The sequence below is a fragment of the Myotis lucifugus genome, unplaced genomic scaffold (genome assembly GCF_000147115.1).
Source record: "Myotis lucifugus unplaced genomic scaffold, Myoluc2.0 scaffold_430, whole genome shotgun sequence".
In the NCBI taxonomy this organism is placed as follows: domain Eukaryota; kingdom Metazoa; phylum Chordata; class Mammalia; order Chiroptera; family Vespertilionidae; genus Myotis; species Myotis lucifugus.
Genome location: NW_005871478.1, coordinates 443,872 through 457,939, shown reverse-complemented (window position 1 = coordinate 457,939; position 14,068 = coordinate 443,872). Strand labels below are relative to the sequence as shown.

Below are 14,068 nucleotides of genomic sequence, written 5' to 3'. Positions count from 1 at the left end.
CTCGCCGCTCGCCGCCCTTTCTCCCGCCTTCCCCTCGCTCTCCCCTCCTTCCCGGGGCTCCCTTCGGCCGCCCGGCCGCGCTCCTCGTCCCCGCGGCGGCCCGGGGGTCGCCGCCCCCCGCTCTCCTGTTCTCTCTCGTCTCTCCCCCGCTCGGGTCTCCCGAGGGAAAGGCTGCCGGGAGGGGTCGGGTTCCTCCGCTGCGTCAAGGGACGCCACCCACACCCCCACTCCTGCAGACCCGCGAGGGCGCGGGTGCGGGTCCTTGGCGGCGGCGGCCGGAGGGAGGAGAACCGACACTCCTTGCCCTTCGGACACCGCGCGCCTGCAGGACAGGGGAGGGTGGGGACGGCGGCCAGGAGGTCGGCCCGCGGGGTGGCAGCATCCGTGGGAGCCCGGACCGTCTCCGCTCGGAGCTGGAGTGGCAGAGGTCGCAAGGCCTCGGGGACACCCCTCCTTTGACTTAGTCTGAGGAACTGATGCCTGGAGACCACGGGTCCCGCGGTGAGGAGGACAGCCCCCCACCACCTGCCCCTCCCTCCCCTGTCTCCCGTCTCCGGTGGGAGACCGGCTGGATAGCCCCACTCCCGCCTGGTTCCCGCACCTCCCGCGGGCTCTGGCTGTGCCTGCCCTGTTGGCCACGACTCACAAGCCCCTGGCCTGGCTGCTCTGGTTCTCCCGTCGCAGGAAACAGGCCGGGGCTGGAGCTGCAACGGTTCTCATCAGATGTCACCCAGATGGGCGAGAGGGGCACGGGGCAGCCCTGTCCTGGAATAGGGCCCCAGGACAGGGCAGAGCTGCTAAGACGGACCGGTTGGTCCCACGTTCGGTGCCCCACGCCCCTCCCTTGTATACGCTCCAGGCTGTCAGGCTGCACCCAGCAGCTGGCAGGCCTGTCCCCAGCTGGGACACTGAGGCAAGGCTGTGGCAGAAGCTGCAGGCTGAGCCGTCGGGGTCCATGTCCAGCTGTGTGTCCTCAATGCTGGCTGGAGAGCAGCCCTCCAGAAACCGCCCCCTGGAGCAGTGCCACACAGGACTCTGCCAGGCAGCCGCTCCTGGGCCACGAGCGGACTGGCTGCTTCAAAGGCTGCCTTTGTATGGGCTCCCCCTGAAGCGACGAAGGACAAGCCGTGCATCTCAGGGGTGGGGCTGTGTCTGCAGGTGGTTGTTTAGGCCGCTGGTACCATTATTGTTAAAATTGACACAGACTCTCAGTAGGTGACTTTTCATGAACGGAAGTGTCACTTCCATCACACCAGGTGTGAATTGGGTGGGGCCGGAGTGGGAGGGATAGGGGGGAGTCGGGCAGAGGTAGTGTGGCCTGGCACTGACTGGTTGTATGGCCTTGAACTCGTCACCGTCCAAGCCCCTCTCTGGGCATCAGGAGTGTCTGAGATCAGGTGGCTCGTGCTGGTCTCGGGCTGATGTCTGTGGAGCACTGGTCCTGCCATACATTGCTCTGGGCCGTGGACATGGGGAGCAAGCAGGACACAGACCTCAAACCTCACAGAGGGGGGTGTGTACACACACTCACACTCACACTCATGCACACGTGCACACTTACACACATTTGCAGTCATGCTGTCACATACACTCACGTACACATGCATTCACACTCATGCACACATGCACTCACACACACAGTTGCATAGTTACACATGTACACACAGTCATACACACAATACACTATACACTCTCACAGTCACCTTCATACACACACTCTCACATGCACATTCTCATACGCTCACACTGATACATGACGTACACACTCTCACACTCACATCCACGCTCTCACAAGCTCTCACACACGCTTGGCTGTGGTTTGTGGGGAAGCTCATTTCTCACTTTGTTCTGCTCGCACCGGGGGCCTCTGGAGTCTAGCACGGCCACTTTGTAGGTGGGGACACCAAGACACAGAAGCTGTGACTGGCGTGATAAAGGCGTACCTGTATGGTGGCAGAGGCCCCTCCCCATCACTCCTCTGCACTCATCTGCTTTCAGCAGGCTCTCGTCAGCACATGACAGTATGATGTCACGGGAGGCTGCAGACTGCTCAGTCCCTTAGAGCACCTGGGCACAGATCAGGAACCTGGGTCTCCCTGCTCCTGTTAACAAAACCCTCCAGACCTCAGGGTGCTGCATGCCACCTGTGCTGCTAATAAGCTGTTACTGAGACTGTCTGAGTCTTAGGTGTTGTGTCGGTAAAAAGGGAAACTACCCACTGGTGGCTGGGAATATGCGTGAGGTCATGTGCCAGAACGCCTAGTGCCAGGCCGGCCAGGGCACTGAGAGCTGCTGGAGTGCAGAGCACGGAAAGGAAGGAGGGAATGGCTGCAGGGAGCACCGTCCGTTGGAGTCAGAGGCTGAAACCAACTTCTGTACAGCCGTGGGTTTAGGTTCTGGGATGAAATGAGATTCCTAACACAGGAAGGGTCTTGAGCAGTCCCCTGCCCAGGGAGACCAGGTTCATCTGGCCCAGCCTTCCTGTGTCCTCTTCTCAACCAGGAAGCGAGGGGATGTCAGGGGCTGTGGAGCCAAGTCCTACTCTCGATTATCACGGCTTTCCTCACACTAGCATCTCACTTCGGGAAATGTGAGGAATACGCTTAAAAGGCAGGACACCGGGCCCTTTACAAGGACCATCTGAGGCCCGCAAAGGGAGACCTGCCTCTCTGGTCCTGAAAAGGAAGATGCAACACCCAAAGGTGTTACTTCTTCTCAAAGTTATTTCTACATTTAAATGCACTTCAATCAAAACCCAGTGGATGTTTTTTTTTTTTAAGGGAATGTGACAAAATTATCCTAAAGTTCAGGTGGAACTTTTTTTAAACAGAAGACGAATGCTGGGACATGCTCTGGGTAGTAAGTGTCTCACCAAGCCATAAAAATGACAACGGTGTGCACGGGTCCCAGCATTCCAGTCAACGGGACAAAACCGAAAGCCCAAACCCGTCCAGATGCCCGCCGGGGAAGCCTTTAGATGGTGGGAAAAGTAGCATTTCAGATTATTGGGGGGAAGGGGGTCACTCAGTCACTACTGGGACCACCTAACCAGTGGGGAGAGGACTATGGTTAAGGTCCGGATTTCATACCTTATAGATTCCAGATGTGTGCAAAGTAAACAGTGAAGCCACCATCACCGTTATTGTCATTACTGCTTCCTGGTGGAAAAAGCAATGTCCGAACACCATTCCTATGGGGAGCAGGGCTGTGTCCTGGAATCTGCCTCCTCTGTTACAAGAGGGCATCGAGCTTTGTGCCCAGAGGGGTCTGTGCCTGTAGCTCAGAGCAAGACAGCCATGCGTGGCTCCCTGGCCGCAGCGTCCCTCAGGGCAGGTGGGCTCTGCCTCTGCGGGCGGGATGTGGCTGGGAGACCCGTGGCCCTGCATTGGGAAGTGTGAGAACCGGAGGCTGGGCAGGTAGGGGGGCTCGCCTATCACCATGGCAGGGGAGTTTAAATTTATTTTTTGCAGCAGAACCCTTTTTGCAAATGCAGATTTCCTGGAGCCCCGTCTACAAATGACTGGGAAGGAAGTGATTAGGGCAGAAATGAGATGGGATGAAATGAGATTCCTAACACAGGAAGGGTCTTGAGCAGGGCCGAGGCACCCTGGACTCTCCCTCCACCATCCACGGCTGTGGCAGCTGCAGCCAGGCCCAGCCAGGAAGGGAGACATACTGGCCCTGGTTGGGGGAGAATGGAGGCCGAGTTCATGTGGGGACTCAGCTGGACACAGAGGTAAAGAGAGTCCCTTTGTGGCTCGATGCAGGCGCTCTAATCCCTTTGCTGCCTGGGATTGAGCAGCTCAGGTTGGTGACCTCCTTTCCAGGTAACCGGAGCGCCCGCCTCCAGGTGTCTTTCTGAGTGTGGCCCAGGCAGAGCACCAACACCGAACCCCCGAAGAGGGGACTAGAGATCCTCTGGCCAGGGGGCTCAACCTGGCTGCCCCCGGGTCCCCTGGGGAGCTTTAACCTCCGATGCCCCCCGGCAGGACCCTAAATCAAACAGGTGGGGGTGGGCAGACAGGCATGGGTGTCTTTAGAATGCGCCCCAGGTGATTCTAAGGGGCCTGTTCCCACCCCGTTTCTCTGAGCCCAGGGCAGCGACTTGCAGGGTCACATAGCCAATCTGCAGGAGGCTCCAGTGAGAAGCGCAGGTCCCAGGGGCAGATGGGGAGGGGCCTGTGGTGCTGAGGATCTGAGCCCATAGGACAGAAGGGAGAGGATGCAAAGCAGAGTGGAGGGGCGGGAGGGGAAAGGAGAGAAGCTGCTGGCAGCAGGTGCTCCCGTGAGCGGGAGACTTTGGGAATTCACGGACAGCAGACGGAGGACTTGAATCAGGAGGGAAGACAGGCACAGAGTCAGTCGCCCAAGGAAAAGTATCAGTGTGGGGGGGGGGGGTCATTGTTGTTTTTAATCCTCACCCGAGGATGTTTAGAGAGAGGAAAGGAGAGAAACATCTATGTGAGTGAGAAACATCAATTGGTTGCCTCCCATAAGAACCCTGACGAAGGATCAAACCTGCAACCTGGGAATGTGCCCTGACGGGGAACCGAGCCCACAACCTTTTTATTTTAAAATATATTTTAAAATCATTGTATTTTTATTGACTTTAAAGAGAGAGGAAGGGCGGGGGATAAAGAGATAGAAACATCGATGAGAGAGAAACACAGATTGGCTGCCTCCTGCACGACCAGTAGTGGGGATGGAGCCACAACCCTGGCATGTGTCCTGACCAGAATCAAACCCATGACCTTGTTTCATGGGTTGATACCCAACCACTGAGCACCCGGCCAGGGCTGGGGGCGGGGGGTCATTGTTAGCAGCTGGTTGTTTCTGGAGACCAGCCCTGCCTCTGGTGGTCAGAAGCCAGCCCGGCATGGCTGTGTCTCTTCCTGACGAGCATCAGGACTGGTGTCTTTCCCAGGCTAGTTAGGCTCCTCCTCAAGGCCTTGCAAACGGTGGTGTAACCACAGCAGCCACAGTGGTGGAGGGGGTCAGGCAGACCTTGTCTGAATTCTGGTTTCCCTCCCCTGCTCCAGCTCTCCCCTCTTTAAACTGCGATTCCTTCTGGGACTGAATGAGAGAGCCAGGGTCACGGAGCCGAGGACCACAGTGTGAACGACGGCAGGCACAGTGGCCAGAGGTGCTAACAGCATGTGCTTCTGGGGGCCCCGGCCGCGTGGGCCATGCTGGTGTGGGCTGTTGTGAAGGAGATGTTTTCTGTCTGGGAAGGAGGGGAGGCCCAAGTATCAGAAGGAACCTGTGTTCCCAGCAGTCCCTGGAGCGAGCCAGGACTGTGAAGCAGTTCGTATTAGATGAACGAAGGGAAAAAAGGAAGGAAGGGTGGTCAAAGATGTGGCTTCCTGGTCTCGGGTCTGCTGCCAGCCCGCCACGTGGCTCGGGCAGTTTCCGTGGCGGTGCTTTGGCCGTGGCAGGGTGTGGAGGTTTTGCACCCATCAGCTCACGGCTGTGCTGAGCGAAGGGCCCGTGGCCCCCCTGCACTCACCCTCACTGGCCGACAGGCGCAGGCAATCAGGACGGTGGCGAGGAGTGAGGAGGCCAGACAGAAGCAGGAGACGGTGCTTGGCTGGGAAGGGCCGTGCAGAGGAAGTGATTGTCAGGGGGAACGGAAGGGTCACCAGGACCCTTGCAGGTGAGGGGAAGGGGGGCCTGCAGATGCTCAGGGAAAGGCCCCGTGCGTCACAAGCGGGAACTTACTCCTTCCTGAGCGATTCCTGGAGGACCTACGGGCCCAGCACCCCGTGCTGCTTTGGGGGCCCACACACGTGGCAGCTCAGCGGTGCTCCCAGGTCAGCTGAGCTGCTGGGAGAACCTCCGGCCTGAATGTGGGGCAGATCTTGGAGACCGGTTTCCCCAGCGCCGTGGCCCCAGCCTCCTCTGACTGGATCCCCAGCTGGTTGGGGTTTCTTTCGGCGATGTGGGGAGATGTGGGACAAGGAAGGACGAGTGGCAGGTGTCTGATGGGGGTGGACCCTGGAGAGCAGAGGGTCAGCTGAGGAGGGAGAGGACCCTCCCCTCCTGGCCCCTCCAGATCCGGTGCCCCCCCAGGGAGCCTGTCTTCCCTGCCTGCATCTCACGTGTCCCCTGCTCTCTTCCTCTTCCTCTCCTCACAGCACCTCCTGCCGAAGGGAAAAGGAGACAGTCAGAGGGGGACGACACCCCAGACCCACCAGTGTCCCCTCAACCCGATGGTGAGCAGAGCAGGAGCCAGAGCCCAATCCAGCTGGAGGTGAGTTAGGTGGTTCCCCGGGGTCCTTTCCAGGTGAACTTGGGGACCCCCAAGTTCTCGGGAGGGAGATGTGTTCCCTCCTCCATTGCTGCAGAACCAGGAGAGGGCCCGGCCCTGCTCTGGGAGGCGTGGGAGCCAGGCAGGCAGGAGGGCTCGCCCTCGCCAGGCCGGGTGCCAGACTTCTCTTTCATAGCGGAACCCTGTATCAACGAAGCTTGCCTGGAGCTCTGATCAGACGACACAGATAAAAGCACTGTCCTTTGATGCAAAACTGCATTTATACCCATCCATCTGCCCACACGTATAACGTGGACACGGACGTCACGGGGTGAGGTCAGGGGCTGAGGAGCTGTGGGGACACGGCAGAGTGGCCGGCTCGGCACCTGCTCATCTCGGCCGTTTGCTGGAGTGAAATCCTAATCCATGTAGGAAAGTGGTTGCCAGTGGTCAGTTTAATGCCTGCGTGGAGTTCAGAGAAGCACAAATGCATGTGACGAGCTTCTTTCTGGGGCAGCACCACCAGAGCCTTGGTCTCCAGGATGTTAGTTTCATAGGTAACGCGTGAGCTTGCGTGTTTATTATCAAGAACATGGAAACGGCACTTGGTGGACTATCTGGGGAACGCATGGCTCTCTGTGCTGTTCCAGGTCCTTCTGGTATTTGGGGCCTCCCACCCACGACCTGGGAGCTTCTGTTCCCTGAGCCCTCAGCCCCGGCCCAGCCGTCCCCCCTGCCCTGAGCCACTAGCCCGATGAACAGCACCAGGAGGAACTGCACCTCTGAGAGCAGAAGCCAAAAGTCCTGTGCATTCGACAGTGTGCCAGGAACCGGGACGCGGCCCTCCTCCCTGAGGTCCGCACAGCCTGGCGGGTCAGGGAGGAAGGCGCCACGGCCAAGGCTGGCTGGGCACAGGCCGGCTAAGCAGCCCCCAGTGCCAGAAGCACAAGCACCTTTGTGCCTTTACTTTTTTTTTTTAATCCTCACCCGATATGTTTATTGATTTTAGAGAAAGGAAGGGGCGGGGGGGAGAGAGAAACATCAAGCTGTTGCCTCCTGTGTGCACATCCTTTTGGTGACGGGGATGCTCCAAACAACTGAGCCACCGGCCAAGGCTGCTCCTTCAGCTTTGACCCCTGGGGCCATCTGGGGGCCTAGGGACACAAGCCTGTCTCCAAGAACTGTCTGGTAGAGGAGCTGAGACGGAGATGTCACCCATCTAGAGCCAGATAAAGAGGTGATCGGGCCTGGCCGGCGTGGCTCAGTGGTTGAGCATCGACCTATGAACCAGGAGGTCACGGTTAGATTCCAAGTCAGGGCACATGCGGGTTGTGGGCTTGATCCCCAGTGTGGGGCGTGCAGGAGGCAGCCGATCAATGATTCTCTCTCATCATTGATGTTTCTATCTCTCTCTCCTCCCTTTCTCTCTGAAACCAATAAAAATATACTTTTTAAAAAAAGACAGAGGTGCCCTAACTGGTTTGGCTCAGTGGATAGAGCGTCGGCCTGAAAGGTCCCAGGTTCGATTCCGGTCAAGGGCATGTACCTTGGTTGCGGGCACAACCCCAGTAGGGGGTGTGCAAGAGGCAGCTGATCGATGTTTCTCTCTCATCGATGTTTCTAGCTCTCTATCCCTATCCCTTCCTCTCTGTAAAAAATCAATAAAATATATTTAATAAAAAAACAAACAAGACAGAGGTGACCTGTGCCTGGAGAGAGGCCTGGAGAAGGTGCGAGGCTACGGCCACCTCTGGAGCCAGCCTCTGTGGACCTGGCCTGGGGCTGGGGACAGCAGCATCTTTCTGGCACCAGAACAGTCACCCAGCCCGAGCAGTAAGCTGGCTGCTAGGGGCCTGCTCCCTCCTGTGGGAGCCTGGGGTTGGGGCCCAGTGGTCAGCCTGTTCCCAGCCACCCACTGGGGCTGACCCCTCTGCCTCCTGCTCTTTCCCTAGGACTCCCCCGAGGCAGGCGGGGAGCGGGAGGAGGAGCAGGCCTTCCTGGTCAGCCTCTACAAGTTCATGAAGGAGCGACACACGCCCATCGAGAGGGTGCCCCATCTTGGCTTCAAGCAGAGTGCGTCCCTGGGGTGCAGGCAGGGAGGGGGGGCCTGGTAGGGGACCCCAGCTAGGCAGGGCATTGGGGCAGGCACCTCCACCCTGGTGACCCTGACACTACCAGCCCACAGGGTTACATATAGGGGTACCCCCTTCCCGGTGCTGGGCTGCTAACGGGTGGGGCTGCATCTCCACCCTCACCGACCACTGGGCAGCAGTGCCCAGGGCCCGCCCAGCCCGCTGTCCATCGCAGTGGCCCTGGTTCTGTGCCTGCCTGACAGGCCACGGGAATGGGCTGCGGGCCGCCCTCCTATGGCAGAGACTGACGGTGCCCTCCCCTCTCTTTTCCCCAGTTAACCTGTGGAAGATCTACAAGGCCGTGGAGAAGCTGGGGGCCTACGAGATGGTAAGGAAGGCGCCCCTGAGCCCTCAGCAGGCTGGTCTCCCGCCGCACCCAGCCGCACCGGGAAAGGAGAGCCCCGTGGAGCTGCCCTGGCCTCCAGACAGGAGGATGGGGGCCCCGGTCCTGCCCCTCCCAGCGCCCCCGCAGGCAGAGGGGAGGGAGAGGGCTCGCCTGGCCCGCTGGTACTTTGCTGCTCAAAGCAAGTTTCCTCTTTCCCCATCTGTTCTGCCTTCCCCGAGCTCGGAAAGCTGCTTGGGCCAGCAGTCCGGTGGCAGGGGTGGGGGAGGGGGTGCTGGCCTGCTGCCAGATGAACCCCTCCAATAACCTCAACCTGGCCGCACTGCTAGCGGGCACCCTGCCTCACCTGGTGCCCTTGCAGGTGACCGGCCGCCGCCTCTGGAAGAACGTGTATGACGAGCTGGGGGGCAGCCCAGGCAGCACCAGCGCGGCCACGTGCACTCGGCGCCACTACGAGAGGTGCGGCCGGGGCAGTTCCAGGGCAGGGGCCCTGCCCTCCCGGGGGTGTGGTGCAGGAGTGGGTGCCTGAGAGTATACTGTGGACAGGGGTGGGGCAGGATGAGCAGTGGGGTGTGGGGCGGGCGCCCTGCCGCTCAGGGGAGCCCAGCCGGCTGGGCAGCCAGGCCGCAGGCCTGCTGGGCAAGCAGGAAGAGGCGGCCCGGCAGCCTGCACTGTCCATAGGGTGTGCGAGGCTGTAGGAGGAGTGAGGGGGTGCCTGCCGGTCCTGGCCCCCTGGTGGACGTGCCGCTCCTCCTCAGGCTGGTCCTCCCATACGTGCGGCACCTGAAGGGGGAGGATGACAAGCCGCTGCCCCCCTCCAAGCCCAGGAAGCAATACAAGATGGCCAAGGAGCCTCGAGGGGACGACGGGGCCACCGAGAGGCTGAAGGCCAAGGAGGAGCAGCTGGGCCAGGTGAGCCCTGAGCCCCAGGGCCACCAGGTGAGCCAGGGCCTCCCTGCCTGCCTCTCAGATGCCCCCCCCCGCCCCCCCCTCACTGTGGCATGGCCGCACAGTGCCCTGCCCAGGACACCGAATCTGTTGGTGTAAGTTCTCTGTTTGAGGCCCGTGGGGTCTGCCGCCAGCCTAACTCCACTCTCCGGGCCCTGTGTCCGGGCACCAGGCTGTCCATTCCGAGACCTGGGCACCTTTTGAAAACCTTGTGCAGAGCCCTGGCCGGTCTGACTCGGTGCTTAGAGCAGTGATGGCAAATCTATGACATGCGTGTCAGAGGTGACACGTGAACTCATTTTTTTGGTTGATTTTTCTTTGTTAAATGGCATTTGAATATATAAAATAAATATCAAAAATATAAATCTTTGTTTTACTATGGTTGCAAATATCAAAAAATTTCTATATTTGACATGGCACCAGAGTTAAGTTAGGGTTTTTCAAAATGCTGACATGCCGAGCTCAAAAGGTTCGCCATCACTGGCTTAGAGGGTCAGCCCACGGAATGAAGGGTCTCGGGTTTGATTCTGGTCAAGGGCACGTGCCTCAGTTGCAGGCTCGATCCCCGGCCCCGGTTGGGGCACATGCAGGAGGCAACCAGTTCATGTGTCTCTCTCACACTGATGTTTCTCTCTCTGTCTCTCCCCCTCCCTTCCTCTCTCTCTGAAAATCAATGGAAAAAATATCCACAGGCGAGGATTTAAAAAAACAGGGCATACCGTAGACCTTGCCTGACTGTGCTCATGGCCAGGCAGGGGGGACAGTGTATGCAGGAGTAATTTGGAGTTTGTGCCAGTTCTAGTCAGCCTACCCAGTGGCTGGATAAGTTGCATTACTTCAACATTTAAAAAATAAATAAATAAAAAACAACAGAAAGTGGTGCACAGAGGCTGCTGGGTGCCCCTGGGCCCTGCTGGCACCACTTCCCTGCAGGACGCATGGCACATGCCCAGCCCTGAGGCTGCCCTCTTCTCATTTTAGATGATGCCAGGAAAGACCAAGATCGACCCCATCGGCCTGGTGAGGCCCCCCAGCCAGGAGCCACCCCAGGACAGAACCGAACAACCAGGCCCAGCTCCCGGCTCCTCTCTGCCCTTTGTGGGTGCCAGCGGCTGCCCTGAGGCCTACAAGCGGCTCCTGTCCAGTTTTTACTGCAAAGAGACTCATGGCATCATGTCACCACTGGCCAAAAAGAAGCTCCTGGCCCAGGTGAGCAAGGCAGAAGCCTTGCAGTGCCAGGAGGAGAGCTGCCGCCACGGGGCCGGTAGCCCTAATGGGGAGCCCCAGGCGTCCCCGGCTGCTCGCCCCCCAGAGAGTCCCCGGAGCCCAGGAGGGTCATCTGAGAACCACAGGCACCAGCTGGCCCCTCAGGAGGGGTCACGGGGCCCTGGTGGCAGCCTCAGGGAGGAGGCTCAGGCAGGCCCCCACCTGCCAGCCCCCACCTTCACTGGCTGTTTCCATGCCTACCCCACCAAGGTGCTCAAGCCCATCAGCCAGCACCCCCGGGACTTCTTTCCCCATCTCAAAGACGGGGTGCTCTTGGGATCCCCTGGCAAAGAGGAGGGGCTGCCAGTCAAAGAGTCGGCGCTGGTGTGGGGTGGGGATGTCAACCGTCCCTCTGCATTCCACAGAGGGGGCTCCAGAAAAGGCAGCCTCTGCCCCAGGCCCAAAGCCTGCTGGGTGTCCCCCATGGCCAAGGTTCCTGCTGAGGGCCCCGTGCCCCTGCCCGCTTTCCCTGGCAGCCCAGGCCTCAGCAAGCGCAGCCGAGAGGAAGAGGGCTTTGTCCCTGGTGGCAAAAAACTGCAGGCAGTGCCTCCCTTTCTCAAGGAGGCGGATGCCAAGGAGTGTGGGGCCAAGTCTGTGGGGCCTGGCTTGGCTGTCTCCTGCTTGCTGGGCCCAGCCCTGGGGCCTGCCCTCCCAGAGGCCTACAGGGGCACCATGATGCGCTGCCCACTGAACTTCACTGGCACCCCGGACCCCTTAAAGGGCCAGGCTACGTTCCCCTTCAGCCCCCTGGTCATCCCAGCCTTCCCGGCTCACTTCCTGGCCACTACAGCCCCCTCGCCCATGGCCGCTGGCCTTATGCACTTCCCCCCAGCATCCTTCGACAGTACCCTCCGCCACAGACATTGCCCAGCCTCATCGGCATGGCACGTGCCACCTGCCACAACCTATGCAGCACCCCACTTCTCTTTCCACCTTAATACCAAGCTGTAGGTTGGAGCCACAGCTCTGCGCTATGCTGTGGAGTCTGATGCAGCCTGAGATGGCGGCACTGCCAGGGGGCTTTGGGCTGGAAGCCCATTCCTCGGAGAGCTTGGCTGTGCCCAATGCAAGAACGGGCCCATGGGCAGCCTGGCTCAGAGGGTGGCAGTGGGGTTTGTCTCGGTAGCCTGGGGGCTGGGGTCCAGTTGTAGGAAGGCCTTAGGAGAAGCTGGTGCAGGGCAGAGCGGAGGCCAAGAATGGGGTGAGGAGCTGAGAAGCCAACTAGTAGCTTGAGGCATCAAGATACCCACAGAAAATCCAATAAAATGCCGTGTGAATCCACTGCCCTGAGGTGTACATGGCATGACCTTCTCAAGGGCTGGTGAGGCAGGGGCGTTTGGGGTGGGGCTGCCAGTGGGAAGACAGTGCCCCTCTTGGGCAGGGAGGGGGACACTGGGGTAGCAGATCCCTGACTTCTGGCCTCAGATGGGTCAAGGGTGGCCTTTCCTAGCTCCACTGGAACTCACCCTGCCTTCTGGGGTGCTTACAACCTCAGACCCTGGGGGAGGGGGGGGCAGTTAGTGTGACCACCCCTTAGTTACCAGGTGAGCAGGCCGAGGCCAGGACCGCAGGACCACTGAGTATGACAAACCCGGACAGGGCACACTCAACATGTCTGGCAGTAGGGGGTGGCTGCCAGGGCTGAAGGCCATCCTGCTCAGCCTCCAACTCCAGTGGCTCAGATGGCACAGGTGGGGCACCCGCCCTCCAAGCTGGGCATGGTGATGAGGGAGCTGGGGGGGGGGGTGGGTACCGCTGTTGGGAACACTTCAGGCTCTGCAGGGGGGAATGTCCCAATTCTCCGCCCCCTCCTGGGAGCTGCCGGATGCCCCTCCAGGTGCCTGTGAGTGTGGCCTCCAGCCCTGAGCTCCAACTCTCGCACACACCCACGTAATGCCCACCTCTCCAAGCCTCTGGAGTCTCAGTGGTAGAGAAAGAGGGGTGCTGGGTCAAGTCCCCTGGGTAAGGAGGGGTGTGAAAGCTACCTGTTGTGTGCTGGGTCCCCTTCATCTGCAAGGCCCAGCAGCCTCCCGTGGCGTCCACTGGCGGCAGTGCTTGGGTACAGGCTTCTCAGAGCTGTGGTGGCGGCGCCCTCTGGAGGCTGCTCTGGGGATTACACCTGCCCGAGTGGAGCTGGGCACAGCACTGTGCTTTGCTTGGGTGTCAGCAAGTGCCCAGGGCTAAATGTGAGCGTGCACGGTGCCCTGCAGCTCCGCTCTGCGCGATTTTCTCACAATCCCGGAGAAGGGACTGTCCTCACTTACAAATGGGGAAACAGCCGTGAGCTCTGGAACTTCAGGCACTGCGCTGGCTGAGCGGAAGAGCGCCTGGCTCCTGCAGGGGCAGCCTGCACGTGCCCCAGAGTTTGGAGCAGAGTGCGGGAGGGTGGGGCTGTCGGGCACTGAGGTTGTGTATTGAGCCTTTGAGATCTGAGTGAGCTGGGAGCAGACGAGGGTCCTGGCCTGGCCTAACAAGAGCCCTGAGCTTTGGGGTGGGACTAGTTGCTGGGGTGGGGGCAGGGACCACGCACAGCGCCATGCAGGCATCCTTGCGCAGGTTGGGGGCTGCAAACTCTCTGGCGGTGCTTTGGTTTTCCTAGTGAGGATGGGGACCAGGGGTTGGAGGGTGGGAGTCGGGGGAGGGGAACGAAAGCTCTGGAGAGAGGGAGCTGCTGCAGGAGGCAGCGCCCCGGGGTTTCTGGGAAGCACCAGTTCTACTCGATGGAGGTTAGTGGCACCAGTTCCGGTGAGACTGGCAGCGGTGAGGCCTCCTGACGTTGGAGAGGATTCATGCGAGTGGGGGCTGTGCTGGGAGTGTCCAGGAAGCAAGAGGGGGACCGGGTGCTGAGGTGGCGCAAGAGTGATAGTAGTGGGCCGTGGGGTTGAGGCTGGGTGAGGAGAGGTGAGGACAGGGAGTGAGGGACCCAGGCAGGTGGTGAGGGGGGGGGCGGGCGGGGGCAGAGGGGGAGAGACCATCGTTGGAGGAGAGGAGGTCAAGGACCAAAGAGTTAAGATGTGGAAACCTTGAGATCCGCACACACAAGACAGCAGTCTGCGAGAACTGGGGAGGAGGGACTTGCGGGTCCACCCACGACAGAGGCCTGACCTTCAGAGTGGGAGCCACAGGGTCTGG

At 60.0% G+C, this 14,068-nt stretch overlaps 1 protein-coding gene and 1 non-coding gene across 5 annotated transcripts; both read left to right on the top strand.

Moving 5' to 3' along the window:
- The first annotated feature begins 482 nt into the window (after positions 1-482).
- ARID5A (AT-rich interaction domain 5A) lies at positions 483-12,220 on the top strand. Of its 4 annotated transcripts, XM_023744114.1 has the most exons (6): positions 6,135-6,250; positions 8,200-8,320; positions 8,655-8,707; positions 9,084-9,181; positions 9,481-9,661; positions 10,652-12,220. In XM_023744114.1, exons 2-6 carry the CDS (start codon positions 8,266-8,268, stop codon positions 11,885-11,887), a joined length of 1,623 nt encoding a protein of 540 aa, XP_023599882.1. In that variant the 5' UTR covers positions 6,135-6,250; positions 8,200-8,265; the 3' UTR covers positions 11,888-12,220. The 4 variants fall into 4 exon arrangements, with proteins under 4 accessions (XP_014323620.2, XP_023599882.1, XP_023599884.1 ...); XM_014468134.2 differs by lacking the exons at positions 9,084-9,181; positions 9,481-9,661 and adding an exon at positions 483-501; XM_023744116.1 differs by lacking the exon at positions 8,200-8,320.
- Positions 10,382-10,516, top strand: LOC111823251. The gene has a single exon (XR_002826258.1). It is a non-coding gene; the product is annotated as a small nucleolar RNA SNORA58 (small nucleolar RNA).
- Positions 12,221-14,068: the final 1,848 nt, after the last annotated feature.